At 32.8% G+C, this 23,404-nt stretch overlaps 1 protein-coding gene across 6 annotated transcripts in view; it reads left to right on the forward strand.

Moving 5' to 3' along the window:
* LOC130895717 (nucleosome-remodeling factor subunit NURF301) overlaps positions 1 to 23,404 on the forward strand; it is a 74,110-nt gene that overhangs the window by 33,428 nt on the left and 17,278 nt on the right. For all 6 annotated transcript variants that reach the window (XM_057803216.1, XM_057803211.1, XM_057803214.1 and 3 more), the window contains one exon: positions 13,864 to 14,104. In XM_057803216.1, the coding sequence (XP_057659199.1) occupies positions 13,864 to 14,104 (241 nt within the window). The remainder of the gene's footprint in view (positions 1 to 13,863; positions 14,105 to 23,404) is intronic.

The raw sequence follows: 23,404 nt of genomic DNA on the forward strand, positions 1-23,404 counted from the left end.
TGGTCTAAGCCTTGACATCCTTGTATCAGAATTGACCAGAAGTTTATTTAGGATATCCTCATTTGTCGCTTTTATTTCTTACTTTATTAAGTCCTTTTGCAAAAAACGGTTATAAACAATGGTGTTTTCTTGGACGTTAAACTTGGTAAACCAAATCGGACAAATTGTATCTAAAATATGTGGTGAATGATATAAGAAAAGAAACAAAACAAAAGATAGAAACAAATCACCTTCATTAGCCTTCAAAGTAATCGTCATTGTATACCACACATTATTGACAATGTTCATAATGCTTCTGAAAATAGTCATAAAATGCCTCTTGTGGACTCGATCGCACAACGGATGTCATTCGTACTTAGATGGTTGACACGTCCATAAAACGTGTCCTTTTTACAATTCCTTCGTGGTCGAGGGAGTACAATGGATGATCGAAAATAGTCACACCACGCTGTGCCAACAATCAACTCACTCGGATTGCATAGTGAGCAGGCCCCTTATCGTGAAGTGATATCTACTCCCCCGTCCTGCTCAACTGACGTCGATCAGTCCTGATGCGTCGTAGAATAACGAAAAGCATCCCCTTTGTTACCATAATCCTCGAGGAAACTGCTCAATCGTTTTTTTATTTTATGATCCTCGGTCAACCTGAACACGTGAACACAAATTTTGATCATTTAAACATTTAGATATAACTTCATAAAGACACTTCTTGAGATAAAAGGAAATTCTTTAATGACGAAATGATGAATAGTTTTTTCTGTTTCACTTTACCATCCACTTTCTTCATCAAGTCATTGGTAACTACTGAACTTCTTTCTTTATCAAGAATCTTTGTGCGGTTTCAATCCATTTCCGCACTTCTATTTTATTCACCATAAAAATGAATTATTTAGGACTTTAGTACTAAGAAAACATATTACATCAGGCACCTTGCAGATGGCGACAGTAAAATCAAGTAAACAGACGTAAATGCGATCGGATAGTTCTGCTAAACAGCGACTGAAGTACAGTAATGGCCTTAAAACAGTACTTTAAAAACACGCCTCGTATTTCATTTTTTTCTGTATATTTAAATTGGAGCTAAAGCTTTTGTATTAACCAGTTCACCTTCTTCCTGTTAGTTTCTCTACCTCGGGTTACGAGTCAATAAAAATGATGTTACTCTTCATTCCACTTCTTAATTTTATTGTTCTTTTGTTTGTTTGGAACAAATTAACTTGACAAATTATTATTTATAGTATGAATAGCAAATGTTGATAGCGACAGGATCAATAAATGAAAGGTTATTTACTAAAAGGTGTTGCCAATATTTCGTAGGTCGCTGGTTTGTATCCGGCTCGAATGACCAGATAAATTGGAAATATGTGATATAGATTATTGAAAACAAACTGAAAATATTCAAAAATTAACGACTAATATGTTTTACTAACTTGTGACGTTGCTGCTCGAATCTATAATTATCGAGGAAAGTCATTTAGAACTGTAGTCTTTTAGTCAAATGCATCAATTGTAGTCTTGATGGAAAGGAAATCAATGAATTATGGAAATGCAGTTATTTTAAAAAATAGTATCTAAAAATTATTACAATTCGAAATTCTGTCAAAACTGCCTAATTAAATGTGGATAAAAATGTCTTAATTCAATTTGGACAAAAAAACTATTTTTCTTGATTTAATTTTATCATTTTCTGATTTCCTTTAAACAATTATCGCTTTTCCTAATTAAATTTGAACAAAACTGACTCTTCCACTTTTAATTTTAACCAAAAATGGCATTTCTAATTTGGACATAAATATGAATTTCCCTATCTTAATTTAGAATGCCAAAAAATTATTTGTCTGATTCAATTTGGAAAAAATAACTTTTCTAGATAAAATTTTGTCAAAAAATAAGTTATTAAATTTTAATTTGAGTAATAAATGGCTTCCAAATTTAAGTTTGTCAAAAAATAGCTTTTTCTAATATAATTTGGCAGCTCTGCAGAGAAGCAACTCCTATATCAGGACCCACTCCAACAAATCTTACTTCTATAAAAAAAAATGCCCTTATCCTACCTAAAAATTATCCAACGAATCTCTCTCTATATAGAAGTTGGGAAATTATGTTTTGGCCAAATCAATTTACAAAAAAAAAATGTTTTTTGAATGAATAAATTTAATTTTTTCAAAAAAAAGTTTTATAGCAGAAGTGGGCTTCTTTTCAAATTCGAACAAAACAGATTTTTCCAATTTTTTGTGGAACGAAAGAATGATTCAATTTGGTAAAAAATGTTTTTAATGTGGAAAAAAACTTGTGCAATTAATATTTCGTAAAAAAATTACTAATAAAATTTGAATTTTAGTGAAAAACGACTTTAAAAATGAATTTTTTGAAAAAACTGTTTCAGAAATGGGTTTTATTTGTAATTTGAACTGAAAAAGACTTCCAATTTTATTTTTAAGAAAATGATATCGATTTGTTTGATATCATATTTCTCCGTTGAAGTTTTCCTGTTATTTTTCATTTAAATCTTTGTTGAAATCTCTTTCTCTTAGTCTCCTTTTATGAATAATTACGGTATAAAAATTAAAGATTCTGCGAATTATTTATTCTTCAAATAAACGTACTGATCCTCTGGAAATTGAAGGTTTTTTTCGTGGTGATTTGAAAGGTTCTCTTTCTATTAAACCCTCTAATAATCTCATATTAAAACCAACTCCACACTCCATCGGTACACTTTCTCTGAGACATTTTAAGGCTGTCATGCTCTTCCTTGGATGGCATTTGTACAGATTGAAAATTATTTTGTGACCTCAACTTTCTTATATATACTCGTAGTTGTCTATGCAAAAATAAGTATACAACAAATGGAGTGCTGGTGATTTGATAAAAAATTTTTCTTCGACTTTGTACAGGTTTGTACAGATTGTAAATTATTTCGGTACCTCAATTTTCTAAGATAAACTTCTGCACATTGATTCTTCACGTGAAATAATGGCAACATTTGCGTTTCGATAAAAGTAAATAAACAATTCAAGATTTATTAAACTTAAGTTAGCTGCTCATAATTATGGCTTTACTAAAACCATAATAATAAACTAACTACAGAAATATTGAAACTTTCACTTTACAAATACTCTGCCTCGGTTTTACTCCTTGTTGTTTCAATATGACATTGCGATGTTTCTACAGCTGTTAATAGGGTTTGATATAAACGTGCAATCGTGCTAGGCCCCTGTAAAACTCAAAATTTATAAAATTGAATCATTTCATATTTTAAACAACACTATAAGACCAACTAAGTGTATGGCTTCTTCAAAAGAAACGCTTAGATACACAAGGCATGTTTCTTAAGTAGATGTCAAATCAATCGAGGAACATTTGGTAATCACTGGGCGTTAGATCGGGACTGTAGGAAGTATAATCAAGTTTTTTCCCAATCTGATTATATCTTGAGTTTGATTAGCGGCATGGAGACAAACATTACCAAAGGTTGCGTCTTTACTAACCATGACACACTTGTAAACCACAATAGAATTTTCTCAAAGTCTCATAATACTTGTATATGTATATATAGATTTGGGGAATCGTATTCACTGCGACCCAAAGGATCTATTGTATCCCCCTTTGTTGCTACGAACGAATAATTGGTTTTGCTCCTATCTACCTTTTTTTTTAAGTGTTTTTTCCATTGTTCTGTAGCTGATACCTCATAAGGGTTCAGGTCTCATGAAGAGCTGGTCTGCCCCCGCTTTAGCAAACTTTCATTTCCCTTCGCTCCGTTGTGTCCCGGAATCCATTGTAGATATTGATCTCATGTTTCCCATAATTCTTCTATATATTGAACTGGACACATTTTTCAATTGCATAGATAAATGCTTGATGCGTTGCCCAGGCTCTTAGAGTGTTTGGTGATTGCCCCGTACACTCCTATTCCAGTTCCGTCTACTGTTTTCCCTGTATTCCCCGCGAGGTAAAAATCGACCCCCTTCTATCTCAAAATACACCATACATGACAATTTTTTTTAACCTTGGCTTCAGAAGGTTAAGTCGATTGTCGCCATTTTATAAACTGTCAGTCTTAGACGCTTTATGATTTAATCATTATCTATGTTTTATTTTGGGCTTTTTTGTTAAATTTTTCGACTAGATCGTTAATATTGAAAGGGCACACATTGGTGTGTTTCAAACTACTTTCGAATCATTCGTCATGCAGTTTTCTAAGTACACTGCAGATATGTCAAAATAATCGATAATAAAAGCTGCACAGAATGAACGCGAACAGGATGCTAGTTCGCTCGTAAGCATAACCTTAAAAGTGCTTGTATATAAAGAAATTTGAACATTGATCAACAATTTTGACAAAGAGTCATTTGACACGGTGTTGGTGGGTGAGATCCCTCAATTTGAACAGTTACTTTACTATAACATATTTTAAAATTAAAGAAATAGATCCAGACGATTTTTTTCAACATAGATGAATGAATTGGGGTTTATATGATCAAATTTTGAACTTATTGAGCAGAGACTTAAAAAAAAATTCAATAAGAAAACATATTTGTCGATTAGATCACGAATTTAGTCACCAGTTTTGCCATGGAGTTTTCAAATGGGAAAATGATTTCCTATATTCTACCAAATTTTATTTTTCTTAAATCCAGCCGACTGTTTGTTATATAAACACTTATGAGCACGGTCGAATTCTCAACCTTTCACTCAGAGGAGTCAATTTTTAACTTAACCTAACTACACTAGAAAAGCATAAAAATTAGAAAGTTGGTTAATTTCGACGTCAAAAGAGCGTACTAGCGCGATTATTGTGTGCGTTATTATAGTTTCTCAATAAGTTAAACTATTTTTGACATTTATGAACGTCTATAGCGCGTCATATACGCGTTCATTTGTTACCAAGCCAGTCAAGACTCTCGATTTCGGGGGCATTTTAAATACCGGCGTTCGCCGACGACAAATACGGTCTTAAAAAGTACACAACGCAGTGGCGTAGTTGTGGAATTTTATAACGGTGTTTACCTTAATAAAGAAACATGCTTCATACTTAATTAACTTTTTTTACTTACATTACGTTAAAGAATATATTCTTGCATAAATGTTAGAGACTATGAATATTTAATGAATTTGTAACATATTTTATTTATTTTTGTTAATAGTTCGGTTTGTACTACTAATTACATTTTATTTGTTTTTTAAACTAATTGAACAGTTACAGCTGAAAACCATTCTTTAATAAATAATTTTTTTAATGTGTATGTGGATGTTGCATTTTCTTGTATACATTAATAATCTTAATATTTGGATAAATTCCTTCTTGTGGATCTTTACTCTTCTATTTTCGTGTAATAAATTGATACTTTAACCTAAGAATGAAATATTTTTTGTCGTAATCTTGAAAACTTCAATGATTGTTTGAAGAAATAAAAAAAGAGGTGTAGCGAAAAATGCAGCTTTAAAGTATACCATGAATGGTATCCAAACGTTCTCCATTTAGCTCTTAATATTTTCGAAAAAAGCCACAAGTTACGTTTCGCCTATTTGAACAAACAAGTTTGCTCATGTTTTCATCATTCCCATCTAGCTAAAAAATCCAGAAGTCACGTTGTTTTAAATCTGATTAGGTGGAGGTTGATAAACAGTACAGTACGGCTAAAATATTGCGAATTAAAAACAAATTTCTACTCGGTGCATTCTCATTATGAAGAAAAGCTGTTGGTCCATTTCACAAATGCTCCATTGCCTCAATCGCCTATTTGAAAAAACAAGTTGGCTCAATTTTTCATCATTTCCATTTAGCTAAAAAAGCCACAAGTCACGTTGTGCTAAATCTAGTAAGGTGGAAGTTGGTAGACAGTACAGTACAGCCAAAATGTTGCGAATCAACTTCCTACTCGGTGCATTCTCATCATGAAAAAGAAGCAAGCTGTTGGATCACCTATTTAGAGGTCAAAGATCCTCATTTTTAAGTGAATATATCCTATTTCAACTCGCCCAAAAGACTTGTAACCAGTTTTCAAACTCAAAGAGGCGATTAAGGGAAATGACAGAATATTAATTTAAAAAAATGGTAGAAAAATCAAAATGGCAGACCAAGAAGACAGGACAGGGAAAGAAAAGTATAAAAATGATGGTAGATGAGCCCGAAAAGTCATAAGGGTAAGATAGAATTATGGGAACAAAAACTGTCTCTTCTAATGTCGAAAGTCATTAACCATGCAGTTAGTTTTTAATGAGCGGGAACATAAAGTAATCCTTGGGTACTTAATTGGAGCTGTAGGGTGAAAGGCCCTTAAACTCTACCTTCTGGCTGGTTAACAATTTGAGAAAGTTGTTGTAAACTTTTCAGTACCCCTATCGAGCTTTTGGACTAATACGTTTGTCAATTTTTTGCGTCCTTAAGAACAAAGAAAATCATTGGGTACTTAATTGGAATTATAGGGTGAATGATCCTTAAACTCTACCTTCTGGCTGGTTAACAATTTGAGATGTTGTAAACTTTCCAGTACCCCTATCTAGTTTTTGAATTATACGTTTGTCAATTTTTTCTTTCTTAACCGACCCACATATCACTTGTAAAGAATCTTCCAACGTATTAAGCTATCACCATAAACAAATTTTAATACTTTTTGAGCTTCTTTGAAAAGTTTTTCAATTTGGATCAAAACTTGATCTAAATGCATTGTTCAAGTTCTTTGTTTCACGACAGGTACTGTAAATACGAAATCACATATGGAGCTAGGAGACTTTCTAGTATTTTTTTTTGTAATTTTTAGTCTGTTGACACATTTTTTGAATACATGACCTATTAGTTCTCGAAGAATATTAACATATAACCAAAAACCATTCCATGAGAAAGGCTACAAAATAAATGAAAATGCATTTGTATTAATAAACATTTTCTCACACTTTGGATACATATTAAAAAGGAAAAAAATCGTTTAAGTCAGTAAGCATCCACCGGAAGAATTTAATATTTTAACATGTACTCGAATTTGCTTTATTTACATTTTGTGTTCAGTATTTATTGTACTAATTTTAACGATATTGGCTTTTCACTTTCTCACATTGTGAAACCAATTTAATAAATGTGTTAACTTTACCATTTTGTTTGCTTCTACCTTCTCTGTTTCTTTGGCTTCATCGCATGTCATTTGCTAAAAACTTTTTAACTTAGTAAATCAGTTTATCGAAAATTATTTAATTATTAATTTCATTAAAACTCCCTTCATCTGACATATTCATTCGGTACATATATTCCCAGTTTTATTTTGATTATTGCGAATTATTTAAATAAATTAACCAGCCAGCTACCTCTCCCTGAAGAATCAATTAGAGTAGTCGATATTTATCAGTATAGATTCAGATATAAAGCAATTTACGTTCTTTTGTACATCTTGATATCTCTGGTTGGAAGTTCATTCGATTAAGAACATTCTTGCTCTTTTGTAAGATCGACATAACACAAAAACAGAACCGTCAACTGTATGAGAAGATTGCCAAGAAGGGAAATATTCCTCAAGAGATCATTTTAAAAAAAAAAAATTGATTTTTCATCATATCTGGAACAATCTTATGTCGATCATTAGAAATAACCAATATCACCAGAGGGCCTCCCTGGTAAATCGATAGAAATAATCAACTGCAGTTTAATCGGGAAAGAAATATCTTAGAGAGCTACTTCCATATAGATTTATTATTACGAAGGCTGCTATTTTTATTTCATGCTATTCTGTTCATCGTGATAACGATAATCGCATAAATTTATGAAATTAATGTTTCAATATCTATTTGTGACATCCTTGTAATACTTTGGATCTCTGATCGTTTATCGACTCCAAAAATTCATTTACGTGATGCCCTGATGACCTGGCAAGGATAATTGTATGGAATTATTGTTATATATAGGTTAAATTAAAGTGATGACGAACCAAAAAGGAAATAATTTGGAGAAGAAATAAATCCAATCCAAAAAATAGATAACAGAAGATTTTGGACAAAAATAACAAAAAATTAAAAGGGATGATCAGTTTGATGACTAAATAGAGTATGGGATACAAAAAGAACAGACGAACAGTTTGGAACATTAATGAGGTAAGACAAGGAAAAGAAAATAGTATATGAGAATCACACACTAACTAAAGATACAAGAAGATATCACAGAAAAAGAAGCAGGTCAAAAGAGAGTGATAAAAAACAAAAATAGAAAGAATTTGGAGAAGAAATAAATCCAACCCAAAAAAATAGACAACAGAAGATTTTAGACAAAAATAACAAAACATTAAAAGGATAAATTCGTCCCTACCAATTTAACAGCTTTTTTTTATTTTTCTTATTATTGGTTCTTGTTTGTCTAATCTTTTTATTTTTATATTTGTCTCATTCTTTTCCGCTACACATACTTTTTCATCTTCCATCTAAATTGTGTTTATCCCTTTTATTCACTGAACCAATTTTTACTTATATACATTTTTATTAGTAGTATGTTATTGTATAGTGTTTAGTACTTGTCGATTTATTCTCTCTAGTTATTATTTTTGCCTATTCTATTGACATCTTCTTTCAATGTAATTACAGAAGATCTGAATTTGATACAAATAATCATTCAAATAAATCCTTTTTCATAAATTTTTTATTTTTAATAATGAGATCTTGTTGAAAATGTTAAATACTCAATTCAAATTATTTGGAAGGAAAAGTTGAAATTTTCTGTTTTTTTTCAAATTCAAATTGTAGTGAAGTCTAAACGCTTTAGTAAAAATTTTTTTCTAAAAATAACACATTGATCAATAAGTCTCTGGTCTAGTAAGCATTTATTTTGGCGATGTGATAATTGCGAGAAAATTAAATAAAAAGGAAAACAAAATACATATTTTGTTTTATCTACAGTTGATAAAACAATGCAGAAATTAATAAATATATTGAAATACAGAGGTTGAAATAATGGAAATGGGAATATAAATAAGTCGGAAGATATGAAAATGAACGAGAAAAGAAACAAAGATGACTAAAATAGTAAAGAAAAAAAATAAGAGGAAAACGTTTCAGAGAGAGAAACGGCATTTGTATATTTGGGCGTATTTAGTCATATTCAACTGACAATTGGTTAATTCAGAAAAAGCATGAAGCTCAAATTTGAGGAATTTAAATGAAACAACCGTATTATTATATGGAGTTGAAACTTGGACGCTGAAAGCTCAGATAACAAAAAAGCTTGAAGCATTTGAATTCTGGCTCTATCGTAAAATGCTAAAGATCCCATGAACTGCAAGAATGACAAATGCAGAAGTGTTAACCAGAATAGGCAGAGAACTATCACTGATAGGACCATAAAACAAAGGAAAACAGCGTACTTAGGTCACATACTGAGAGGAGACAAGTATACTCTTCTGCAAACAATTATGCAAGGCATAGTAGACGGGGTGTCGGGAGAAAGAAGAAGTCGTGGCTAAGGAATGCGAGAACTAGACGAATATGAGTGTGCCAGAATTGTTTCACATAGCAAAAGATAGAGAAGCATTTAAAGTAGTGGTCGCCAACCTCCGTTAGGAGAAGGCATAGAAAGAAGAAGAAATGAAACATATAAGAAGAATATAAAATCAAAAACGATAACATGGGGGAAATGATTAAGCAAAAACAGTTGAATTGGTATGGACATAGTTGAGAATGAGTCAACAAATATTGACCAGTAAAGTAATGGAAGGTAAAACATGAAAAATGCGAGGAGACAATAATCTGACAAAGTAAAGGAAATAGGACAAAATAAATGAAAGTAGACAAGGAGAATAACACATAAATAATTTCTTCTGGCGATGAAAATATTTCACCACGCAGTCTGTTTCTATTGTGCAGAAACACAAAGAAATCATTGAGTGCCAATTCAGTACGTTATGGTGGATGTGCTATAACATATGTTGAGTATGATTCATTAAATATTGACCAGGAAAGTAATGGAGGTAGGTTAACAGTGGAAAAAGCGAACAGACAATGAATTGGTCAAATGAAGGAAATAGGAGAAAATGAGGAAAACATTCTGGAGAAAGAAGAGAAGTAGTTGCTAGAAACGAAAAGTATGACAAATAAGAATAACAAAAAAAATGTCTTCTTTGTCCGACGAAAATCTTTAACCGTGTTTATCGTTTTTGCTGTGTTGGATACCAATTCGGGGCTTTATGGTTAATGTTCCATAATCTCGACCTTCTGACTTGTTAAAAATTCCATTGTTTGAACAGCAGTTTGAGAGATTACATTGTCATTGAATTTTTCTAATAACTTTGGTATGGTTGCTTCGAAGTGCCTCTTCGACAAACAACTTGGATTTAGCTCATCTTTGAAAGACCCACACAGTTAATAGCTACTTTGTTTGGGGTCATATGCGTAGATTCAAAAAATTCCAATGGACCAGGTCACAGGAGCCTCCTCTCTTTCTTCGGTCAAATGATTATGAAGAGTTATGTTCATGCTAGTTATATCAATGCCACACGTTCAGGGCATGTCACATGACGATCCACTTAATCCGTTCATGAACATCATCGACATTAATTATAATAGTATTTTACAGTGCAGTAAGATGAATAATTGCACTAATAACAAAAATCGCAATTAAATGTGGTTGAGGAAATAGTGACCGAAACAGAATCAAGGCCAAAAATATGAATAACAACCCCCGTAATGATAAATTACCAAACCCAGAAAATCATTGTTTTGGAACAGTTCCATTAGAAAAAAGAATACTTGTAATTTCATTAGAAAAATGTATATCACAAAAAATGGGGTTCTGCTAATTCGTCTTGGATAAGAAAGAGAATTCTAATAATCTACTGAAATCCCTTGAAAAGTAAAATAAGATTTATACACTGTGGACAAGAAATGTTATCTTCAAAATGACATATTTTGTATACCAGCGAACTCGGTATGAATATTCAGAAGAGAATATAAGATACTAAGATCAAACATTGACCTTGAAATACCAAAATTATGAATTTTCATTTTTGATTCAGACACTTTTTAAGATATATGTGACAAAAGCCGTTTTTCATTGGAAAAGAAAATGCAGATCAATTGGCATAGAGGTTGAACGACAAAGACGACTTTGATCACATTGTGGGAAAACTTTGAAGAGTACGAAAAATTGAGTATATTTCTGCATTGGTGAAAACACCACCAATGGACATCTGAAAACGTCACAGGACGTTTTAACGTTTTCGTATTGGGATTGTGGCAAAATTAAACACCAAAGTGTACTAACTCTAATATATTCCGAACTTTTGATTACATGTACACAGAAACAAAAAAGAGAAGTACAGAGTAGAGATAAATGAAATTTCTAAGAAAAATAGGGAATAAAACAAGATACGAAAAAATAAGGAATAACGTTATGAGAAAAAATTTGATTTTAAAAACAATTTAAAACAAAATCGATGAAAGACAACTAAAAAAGTTTGGCCGCGTCATGAGGATGGGAGAAAGAAAGACCGAGGAGGAGATGCACAGAGTAAATAAATATTGTAGGGGAAAACGAAAAATGAAATGGCAGGAAATAAAACAAAAACACTTGATAGGAATGGAAACAACTGTGAAAAAAGAAAACCACGCAATTACTCAATTTCAACACTTGAAAAGATAGAAAGGCATAACCTACATCAGCGATTACTTATTACTACCTATTTTCATTCATATTTTTTTCTTTGGTCCTTTTTTGTCTATGAAAACAGGCAGTAGTTGCTGAGGATCATATCTGGATAATATGGTGGACACTGAAGTAATTCATTGTATTTTGACCTGGTGCATTGTCTCATTGAAATATAGTTTTCTAAATTATCGGTCTACTTACCTTCTTTCTTCTCCCTCTTCTCATTTCTATTTCATTTCCTATTGGTGTCTCTAGGTTTCATCTATGGTGTCATATCGACGAAAAAAATCCTCTTTATTTTGCCTTAACAGCTTAAAACAGCGCTATGAATCATCAATTCATTTTGTTTTTATTTCGCCATAAAGTACTCATTTATAAAGAATTTGTGTATGCTCAAATACTCTTTGACAGATATATTTTTTTGGCTAGTTCTTTCTTCCAGGCTTAGGACTTAGATTAGATGAGCTGGAGCGTTAGGGACGTGAATCGATCACCTATCTAATACTTTGACTTACTATTTACTAGTCACGTAGCAACGACTTGTTAAAGTACCTGTTGTCTGGGAGAAGTGTGAATGCGAATACCATAGCCTTTGTCGATTGACAGCCTCCAACTCTCCTTAACTCATCTTTGTTTAAGGAAAAGGCTTGGTAGATTAAGACAACAATCTTTTCGATTGTTCCAAACTTGGGGACTTATTTCATGTTTCTGATTTCTTCTTGTTTTCCCACTTCCCACTTTCCCACTTTTATTATTAGATTTGACGGTTTTTTTGGAAATCTATGAAAGGTTGTGGTCTTAGGAAAGAAGCTGTTCCACCTTTCTTTGTCAAGTTATTAGCTTCTCTTTTACCGTGTACTTCATCTGGTCGGATACCCGCATTTAAGTGACTTTATTGTTTGCTCCTAGTGAGTTCAGCGACTGTGTGCATTCTCATACCAACTTAAATTAAATTTTATGAGAATCAAGTGCTTGGAGGACTGTTCTGCTGTCTGATACATAAATATCTTGGCGTTGCGGTTACATCGTGCGCAATGAGCTGGCATTTACGAATATTTCGTCTGGGAAATCGATTATTTTGAGTTCATTGAGATAGGAAGCTTTGTTCTCGACCACATATTCCTGCCCCTACCGGTCATTTTCTATTTCCAAACTATTGAACCTTGTGGGAACGTAATTTTTGCATTTGTCCATTGCTGTCGACTTGTAATAGTGACTTCATAGTTTTTGATAAAGCATAATTTGGAAGATATCGTATCGGTGATCGTACCAATTGCCACCTTACATTTTTGTAGAATGCGTAGATGCTCAGACAGGTCGCCGGGTTTCTTGTTCTGTTCCTTGTATGTTTCATTGTCCATTTTATTGTTTCAATTTCTGTGAAGGTTTTTAAAGGGGGCAAGTCTAAAATGACTAGTAGTATAACCATGGGACATGACTTTGCTACTCCAGCTATTGCAAAGCAAGACGCCTTTTCTATCTTATCTAGAGTTGTTTCCCCAATTTTTGTTTTTGTTTTTGGCCACCATATGAAAGCTGGATAGCTTATCATAGGTCGCCCAACGGATTTATACATCCAGATCATAATGTTGGGTTTAGGTTCCATAAACCTCTCTTAACCTAGATCATTTTGCGCGGTCTTGGGTATCTTGGAACCCGTTGAAAGATATCCTTACCAAACCTTTCATCCATCGCGTTTGCGGTCGTTTCCTGTTTCTATATGCTTCATCCTTGGGACACCATTCTAGTATTCTCTTCGTCTATATATTATCCGACATTTCTGTGACATAACCAGCCTAGTTCCGTTTTAAACTTGTGGATTCGTAACATTTGTTCTTTTACACGATTCTTTATTTCGGATTTTATTAGCTGCATAGCTTATCACTGCTTGCAGATGCTGCTTCCAATTCAATGTCTTATCAAGACAAGATAATTAATATATGATCTAAGGAGTAATTGGGAACTTATTTATCAAAGTATTAAGTTGGTGATGAAAAAATAATTCTTTGGGAAAAGGTCATCATTGGTAGTTTTCTTGAGGAATATATGCAATTTTACTTATTGCATTTAAATTTGCTCAATTGTCCAAAATAAAACATATTTAATCAACTCTAATATCTGGAAATGATTTAAACTTTTATGCATTCGACGTAAATTGGTTTATAAACTGTTTAATTTGTTTAATGAAAACGTTTACACGTCAAACTCAATTCTGTTACTAAAATATTTCATATTTATTTCAGTCTATAGAAACTCCCACCAACGTTCGTCAAATTTTAGTGAATGGCGAACAATCACAAACTTCTACACTACTCAAATCGAATGTGGAGCCCCAACTACAACATCAACAAGTATTGCCGCAACAACCTTCCTCGCAAGTGCAATTACAGTCCCAATCTCAAGTTCCCCAACAGCAACGTGTGGTGACTTCGAATGCTGATGTTAACAAGCAGTTTGTGGTAACTCCAGATTATATACAACAAAGTATGTTAATTTTTCAACCGTCTGTTATAGTATACAATCCTAACTGTATATACCCATTGCAAAACGATTTTGGCGTGAGATTTCATAAACGATGAATATGTCTTTTATGTGGATGAAAGTGTTTGATTTTTTTTCCAAATTTTTACTATCTTATCACGTCATATTTTGTTACAAATTTTAGCAATCAACATTTTATAATATAAAGGTTATTTCATGAAGTCACACCAAATCAAAGTTGATTTTTTTCATAATGAAACACCTTATATATTACGATCAGCTTGGACGAATTTGGACTTGATAAATCTAATAAGTTAAGTCTAGCCTTGTAGTTCTAGAAACTTCTCTATTATCACGGTTAATGCGTTAAATTACCAGCGAGTTTGCGAGTATATAGATTATCATTGGTTCTAGAACGTATGTTGTCTATGTTCTTGCCTCTATTTTACTATTATTAATGATTTGGTTAACGCCATGCGCATTTTTTGTGTTCAAAATTGGACACAATGTCTCCATGCTGGTATAAGCGTAATCTGGATAATCTGTCAATATTTACTGTATAGTTACTAATGTTTCAGCTCTTTCAATTGCATCCATAACTTTTGTTCTTTCACACGATTCTTTGTTTCGAATTTTATTTACAGTGTTACTGTCAGTGTTTCCATGCTGGTATAAGCGTAATTCTTTGTTCCGGATTTTATTTACAGTTTTACTGTCAGTGTTTCAATGTGGAGCTTGGTTCTTCTTATATAAATTATAAATACTTGAGTAGTTTTCTCAATTTTTGAAAATTATTTCTACACATGTACAGAATCCATAACAACTTTTGTGATATCTCGATAAATGGATTACTTTTCTTAGATAAACAAATAACAGAATTAAATAAAAAGTGATATTTCATTTAACATACAGATGCCATTGGTCACCCACCATTGGGGTCTTAGAAATTATCAATCATGAAAATAAGATTCGACCGCTTAGAGTTGATAAAATGCAGTGCTAATAAAATGATTAGTTGAACACCAAAGTTTTTGAATTTTTTTATTATGATATTGGTTGTAGTCTAGTACGAGAAAGGATTTAGATCTAGAAGGTCACCAACAGTCCAACAGTAATTTTTTCCTACAATAGTTGAAGATGAAAAAACCTTTTTAATTTCCTCTTCCGATGGTCTGTCTTCGATGCTGTTTTTAGAGATTTCTGTTTGATCCGCTACTGTAATATATGGTTTTCTTTCAGTATTGATATCGTTGGCCATATCTTCTCTAGTAGGACCAATTCTATGTCCATCTGCAAAGACCAATTCCGCGCCAGCTGCTAATCGGCGACTAGGAAAGTCCATCTTTGTTACAATCATTGTAATCTTAATTGGTAAGAGAACAGGGAACTTTGCGTGCCTACAGTTGATGTATGGCTATACATGAAAACAAAATCGGTATTATCGACAAATTTTCTTATAGAAACATTTATTTGTGTTTACTAAAATACCACATCACAAAAGTTTCAATATTTGTTTCTGGTGAAAAGAGAATTTGTACTTACTCGAACCATATGTCCATTTTTATCGACACGGCCACGAGGAATGCCGTTAACCTGCTGACAAACAGTGGTTCGACCACTATCTGCAACTTGCCATGAATAGAGAAGACGTTATACACATTCAAGCAGATATATAGGCTGCCATTTATCCAATGTTTTTCTAAGCTTTCCTGAAATTTTAATACTGTGACCATTTGGCAGCACTAGGCCTTGATAAAATGACATGTGAAAGTTTTAAAATGTTACATGACACCTTTGTCTACTTATTTTTTAATCCCATTTATTTATTAATGGTATCAAATGCTTCAACCTACCGACTACAAAATAGTTATTTATGTATCAAGGCACTAAAGTCATGTCACGAGGTTGGAGATTAGTTGCCGAGGTTATGTTTGTGTTTATGACCGTGTTTAGTTACTCAGTTGAATAATATGATTATTTTTCAAAAATCGGCATGTAGATCTTTTTTTTTTCAATTATTTATATTAATGGTAATAGAACGGTTTGAGGTATTCGTAATGTTAAAAGGTTGTAAGCTAGTTGACTGTAGTGGATGACAGTTCAGTTACTTCAGTGCCTAGGTACGGAAAAACGATTTCACTACCGATTTCTATCAAGCAATCGACATTTTTTCACTTACCTATCGATTTCGAAGAAAAAAAATTTTTTTCAATTCACTTGTTGAGCGGTAAAACTTTTTTTTTGGTATGTACTTTTGGTTTCCATAAATGAAAGATTATGGCTTAGAAATGAAACATATTCTAAGTATTAATCATGAATATTATAGTCTAATTGTTCCAAAATGGATAACACTTTCTCCACAAGTCAATTATCAATCGGTTATTACGGATAAGCAAGGGTTTTCACAATTTCGTTTTTACTTTTTTTTTTTTAATAATTTTTACATTATATTCTGTGATATTTTCGTTCTATACATGAATGAAGACTGAATTGTTTATTGATTTTTTGTTAGTATTGTTTAATGATTTAATAGGAACGTTTTCGAAACTACAGTATTAATAATTATTCATTATCTCTATATTAAAACAAAATATACATATCTCTTATAGTGTGTTCATAAAGGAATGTAAATTGCTGATGTTAAATTATCAAAAAAATGTTGATCAAAAGTTTTTTTCAAATGATTCAAGTCGATTAGACTCCAAAATAACCAATAAATATTTTTTAAATAGTGTACCATATATATTTTGATAAAGACTGTAGTAGGTCGAAATATCAAATTTTTACATCTCATTTCCAACTGATTTTCATAAAAATAAAAATTATGAATCAACATGTCACAAACATGCTCCTTAGTTCCTCTTGTTGGAGCGGATCAGTCCCTTTGAACAATGTCTACACCTTCTAGTTTATTTCCCGTAACAACTTTCTATTTCCTGTCTTGTCCTGCCGATCATCTTCCACCTCTTTTGACTATTTTGTCTTAGACTTGCCACGTCTACCACTGGGGTTCCATTGCAGCATATTATGTGCTCTATAGATTTTGTTCCATCTCTCCATATATGCCCCAATCACTTAACTTGATCTTCGCTGTCGATTTTCATAAAAAAGACCTAAAATCAAATCATGAAAACATTTATGTATACAGGTCATCCAAAATGGACCGAAAGTCGAATTTTTGGCTTAATTATGACTTATGAAACATTGTCTCAAATAAAATTCGCAAATTTTCTATTTGTGTTACATTTTTTGACATACGACACCATCAGGTGATTTCACCGAAGTTAGAGGCCTAAACTACCTCGCCGCTTTCGAGTTACGGCATGGCCGCATTGGACATTTCTGTAGAGCATTCAATTCTTTAAAAAACCCGGTCGAAGCGTTGGTATGAAATGCCACTGAACTATAGAAATTTATAAATAAAAATCGACAGTTTTTGTGCTTTCTCAAAGGGGAAATCTTCACACCCTTCGGTCGAGGACTTTCACGATGGGACAGAGAAAAAAGAGTTGAAAAAGGCACCCTCATATCTATAAAATATTATGTACAAGATATAAGGTGGTAATCGGAATGATCTGAAAAATAGTAACCTGATAACGTCTTGTTAAATAACCATATTAACAAAAAACACATTCAAGATCAATACAATCATTCCAACGCTTCTCTAACTTCTCGATGCCGTGCTTGTAGAAGGATTTGTTTTTTCCCTTAAAATAGGCTTCAGTGGTGGATGAGATAGCAATTCGAAGTATAATTTGTTCAATTTAACCATCGTTGCCATCGACTTGTGAATCGGTGCATTGTCTTGGCAAAACAGTGGTTTTCTATTCGACATATGATGCCATTTTTCCTTTATTTTTGCATTCAAACGATCTAACAACTTTAATGTAGTATTCGCTATTGATTGTCTCTGCGTTTTGGAGATAGTCGATGAACAATATTCCATGCGCATCCCAAAATACTGTAGCCACAACCTTTCCAGCTGACTGTTGGGCCTTTGGATTCTTCGGACGTGGTTCACAGGCTGCAGTCCTCTCAGCTGATGATTATTTTGATTCCGGAGTGAAGTGGTGGATCCATGTTTCATCCATTGTCACATATAGACGCAAAAAATTTGATTTATTACGTGTATACTTGGCCACTGTTCTAAATCATCAACACGTTGTTGATTTTGATCGACTGTGAGTAAAGATTTCTCATGGTCAAATGTTCATGCATAATTGTAAACACTCTGTCTTCTAATATCTTTACGGCCTCAGCTATTTGACACAATTTCAATTTACGATTGGATATAACCAATTTGTGGACTTTTTTGATGTTTCCTGGAGTAACCACCCCAATTTAGCGACTAGAACGTTCGCCATCATCGGTGTCTGTACGACCACGTTTTAATTCAGCAAACCAATCAAAAATGGGTATTTTCGTTGGAACTGAATCAGTATAACTCTTTTGAAGGCATTGCTGAGCTTGTACAGTATTTTTTTCATCAAGAATAAATGATAAATTAACACACAAAATTGTTTTGAATCCATTGTTCTCTAAATAACAAATGGTCTTCAAATTTGACACATAGTTTTACCAAAGTTGGTACTTCATAAACGTCATATGGATTTGACAATGGCAGCGCCATCTGTGTTTCAGTCACACGACTTATTGAGTGATGTAATTGCTTTCTATAGCAGTCTTGGATACTTGTAAAAGGACAAAGAAAGACAAATTGATCATCTAATTAAATCAAGCTGAATTAGTTATTGGTTTCTATTAATGATTTTTAAAACAAAAAAGTTACTTAAGTTTATTTTATTATTAAAAATTTATAAAAATATGCGGCCTTGATAGTTGTATTTGTAATTTCATAGATCATGAAAAAAATTTAAATCTATGAATAAAAATATGTTAATAGGTTGGTGTTTCTTTTTAATCGATTTACGCAGATGGCTGAATTATTTGAAAAAACTTTTATTGAACATTTTTTTCTGTAAACCTAACAGAAATCAAAATTTACTTCACATCAAGCACACTGTATAAATAATTAATCTTTGGAATATTAGCGACATAATATCATAATTTAATTTATATTTATTGTTACCAAGGTACCTGATTTCTAATTTGTAGCTTAAATCAATTGATTTTCAACTATAGTATTCTATACTTTCATAATATCAATAGTTTCAATTACATTTGGGTTCGAAATAATACGAAGACCGTTTTTTTTTCAACCTCCGATCGCTCCGTGCAGACGTTACGCGGGCAGAAGAAAGTAGGCATAAGCTGTAAGCGACTGCGAAGCTCTCGCATTACACACTCCGCCATTGTTGACATTCAAGCGTCAGTCGGCGTTGTGATACAGCCACGTAAATATGTCTGCCATTATTAATGCTCCCGTCAAGTGTGAATTGGGAAGTCTGATCCGAATAAGTCGTGTGTATGGGGAAAACTTCATGAGTGATGGTGTTGAGTGAGAATTGTGACGAAAGTTTAAAGATGGCATTATGAAGGGAACCAAGGACGCAAATCTGTCGTTCCAGATGATCTGGTTCAACTGTTTGACAGAATGGTTAGAGATTCACCATAACTGATTTGCCTATGGAATTTCTAGAAGTTTCAAGGTCTGCTTTGTATTCTATTGTTACTGAACGGTTGGCAGCAACTTTCTTTGAAGATGTGATTATTTCGAAAAGTAACCAATCTTTTGAAAAAAAAAATTATTGTTTTATATGAACTTTTCTGTATTTATAACCTGTCGGAGGTTTAAAAAAAATCGGCCCTCGTATTTATAATACGTTGGAGTTCAATGTGAATTTTTATTTTGACAAAATACTGAAAATCTATTAATCTATGAATAACTTTGTTAAAAAAAATGAGACTAATATTTCCAATCGCGATTTTGTACATACAATAATAATGTATACAAGATGTTCGACTTTGGAAAGTTGTCATATAGTAACACAGTCATTTCGATGACCATTTAATAGTGTGTTAGACTGTCAAACATTAAATTTTTATTCCTCAGAAATTACAAGACAAATCAAATTGATTGCATTATCATCATTTTATGAAAAAACAGCAATCTAATTATTAATTACAAACATGACATCATTATGTTTTTCAATAAGCCAAAAAATGTTTGAAACTTTAAAAATCTTGTATCAGCAAAGTTATTTATGACCTTTTACAAGGTGAAGGAACTGAGTCGAACGAACTTAACCTCTCTATTAGTTCCAAGCTCTTCTTCTTTTTTTTCCATTATAAGTTCAGACACAATTCCATTCTGTCATAATTAGGTAATGAGATTGATTTTTTTGCTGCACTTGTGGTAATGCTGCACCAATGAAACTTATACCTTTTTTCCAGCTACGTGCGATCTCTAGTTCTCCCTAAACTTTGTATGTTATACGAGTTAGTGGTGCTCATCACAAAGATCCAAAATGGAAATCGCGATCAAATTTTGTGCTATAATTGTACAATTCAAATATCGAAATTCATAATAAAAATGTTTGGTGATGATTCTATGAGTCACGTATAAGTGCGGGGAGGATGCGCACTGGTACGAACAAGCAGCGTGAATCTGCCGGTTCTAATGATAACAAACAAACTAAATATCAACCGGACATATTCTTCTGGCAAACAATTGCTGGTGTACCATTCAGAATTGACCGTTTCATGTTGCTTTAATGGAACGGTGACGACATGTCCAATTATTCTGAACAGCTTTTGTTGGATTTGGCTCGTCTTGAAAGATCCATACAACCTGTTGTAGTTTCGGGATCATATGCATAGATCCATGATTCGTCACCTATCACGATCTTATTGACGTCTTTAGAAGCACCGCGATTGAATTTTTTCAGCATTTCTTTATTGCACCAATCTACGCAAGCTTTTTTTTGACGATTGTCAAATTATACAGTATCCAAATCTTTTTGACAGTCAAATGCTCATGCGATATTGTATGTATATGAGTGGAACTAATGCCCAATTATGCCTCCATCTCACCTTATGTCAAATGACGATCTTGCACCATCAGTGCGACCACGGTTGAATTCGGAAAACCAACGAAAAAGGATGATTCGAGATGGTGCCTTATCACCAAAAGTCAAAGCAAGTTGATGGGCACAATTTTTACATCAGTGTTGACTTATCTCAATACTTAATATGATCACTGTTTCGGCCTACTTCTGGTTCCAATGTTTTTTCTCCTTGCGTTTTCTAAATTGTTTTATACTTTTTGCTTTGGTTAAGTAATTACAGCAAATTTTTCAACATGTATCTATGAACGTTTAGTGATTAGAAATTTGATCTTTCACACAATATGTTAACGTGGTATGTATAAAGGATGCCTCCAGTTATTGTATACATGTATACAAGTAATACCTCAGTCATTTGACTCGATAATTATATAACATTTTGACAGCTTTGTGGTAGACATCCCTCACTTTTTATCTATAAAAGATATCCCCTGTAATATAATAATAATTTAGATTATTCGATTGACATTTGCTTCTTTGAAGCATTTTTTTCTGGTCTGAAAAATAGCTGGTAGTCTCTGGTCGACAGATCCCGAAAATAAGGTGTTTGCGAGGCGATTTTTTGACTTGTTGCATTGTCTTTGATAAAGAGAATTTTTGTTCTTCTGCTTATGCATCAGCTTCTTTGTGATTTACATCTTCAATCGATCCATTATAATACAGTTATAATCACATATTGTTGATTAACAATATATCGTTTGGATCCCAATATTTGAATAGATTAGATGAATAAGGGCGTAGGGTCGTGAATCCAACTACTACCACTTTGATCTGTTGATAGCCCCGAATTGTTTATCTGTCAGGTAGTAACAACTTTGTAAAGTTAGCTATCTCTCTGGGCTTACTTCTTCTGGTTTTGAAAAGTTTAAGTGTATGAGCCGTAGTCTTTGTTTAGGGATTGCCTCGCCCTCCCAAAGGAGGTTTCGGCGGTTTCCTTTGGTTCTTCACAGAAGCTGTCGGGAGTTTTCCGATCTTCTTCAGATGGTAGTTCACAGGACGTTGTCTAGTAAGCATACCAGTGACCCTTAGCTCGTATTTGTTCAATGAAAGGGATCTTTCAGACCAGTTGGTGGAAAAGGAAAGAAATCTTTTCGATTGTTTCCTAGGGTTTACTCCATGGTTCTGATTTCCTCTCGTTTTCTCATTTCTTTATGACCTTGGCTTGATGGGGTGGCTTTTTAGGAAACCTATGAATGGAATTGTCCGGCCTTTTTTTTGCCAGATGATCGTCTTGTTCATCGATGTCTCCCAATGTACGGAGACTAGTCGATTGTTGTTGCTCACTTTAAAAGGCTTTTTCTGGATTAAATTTATTCAGATGTATGCTTGTAAAATTTTATCCTGAATAACCCCTGAATCATTGTTCTTTTGTGCATGTACTATGAGAGGTTTTTATGCTTCAAGGCTCATATAAACACTTCTAGGTGTCTTTTTTGGTCTCTCTGATTGTTGAGTACTTCGGCATCCACATATGGATTTTTCTTCTTTATTGTTTAGAAAAATTATGGAGTGAATTAGCCAAAAATTTGACAGCTCAAATATTAAAAATAATAATATTGTGTTCAAAAATAAAAGTAAATAACAAAAGCAAATACATAAAATATGTTCTCAATCATTTAAGAAATGAATAGAAGACTGATATTTTATCCTATTGAAGCGTTCCTATTAAAACAACTTCGTACAAAAAAAGCTGGGAATTAGACACGAAATTAATTTGAACCGTGCCAGGTATTCCCCGCTTTTTTAACCTCATATCGAGGTGTTTTTCGTTTTCGGACCAATATCGTTACATAAATGTAAATGTTTTAGACTGTACTCGAAATTATAACAATAAAATCGTTTAAACAATTACTTGGACTTTTTTTGTGTTAAAACCCTTGCAATTCGTATTTATTTTATTTTTATATTTTGTAATCGTTTTGCTTTGGGTTTATTTTTAGATTTAGTTTTTGTTGTTTTATTATTTTCATTTATTTTTATATAATTTATTAAGCGTATTCACTAAAATAAGAATCTATTTAATATTATATATGATATTACAGCTCGCTCATATCATACTAGGAGGCACTAACTTAACTCTATGTAGAAGTAAGATTGATTTTTTTGTTGCGCTTGTGGTAATACTTGAACAACGAAACTTGTACCACAAATTGTAGTCATCCTGATCTACCCATTCATATTTTTTCCAGTTGCGTGCGATCTCTAGTCCTCTCTAAGCTGTGCATTTTATACATGTAAGTTAGTGGTGCTCTTGACAAAAATCGAAACTTCCAGCAAC

Source organism: Diorhabda carinulata, chromosome 6, assembly GCF_026250575.1.
Source record: "Diorhabda carinulata isolate Delta chromosome 6, icDioCari1.1, whole genome shotgun sequence".
Taxonomy (NCBI): domain Eukaryota; kingdom Metazoa; phylum Arthropoda; class Insecta; order Coleoptera; family Chrysomelidae; genus Diorhabda; species Diorhabda carinulata.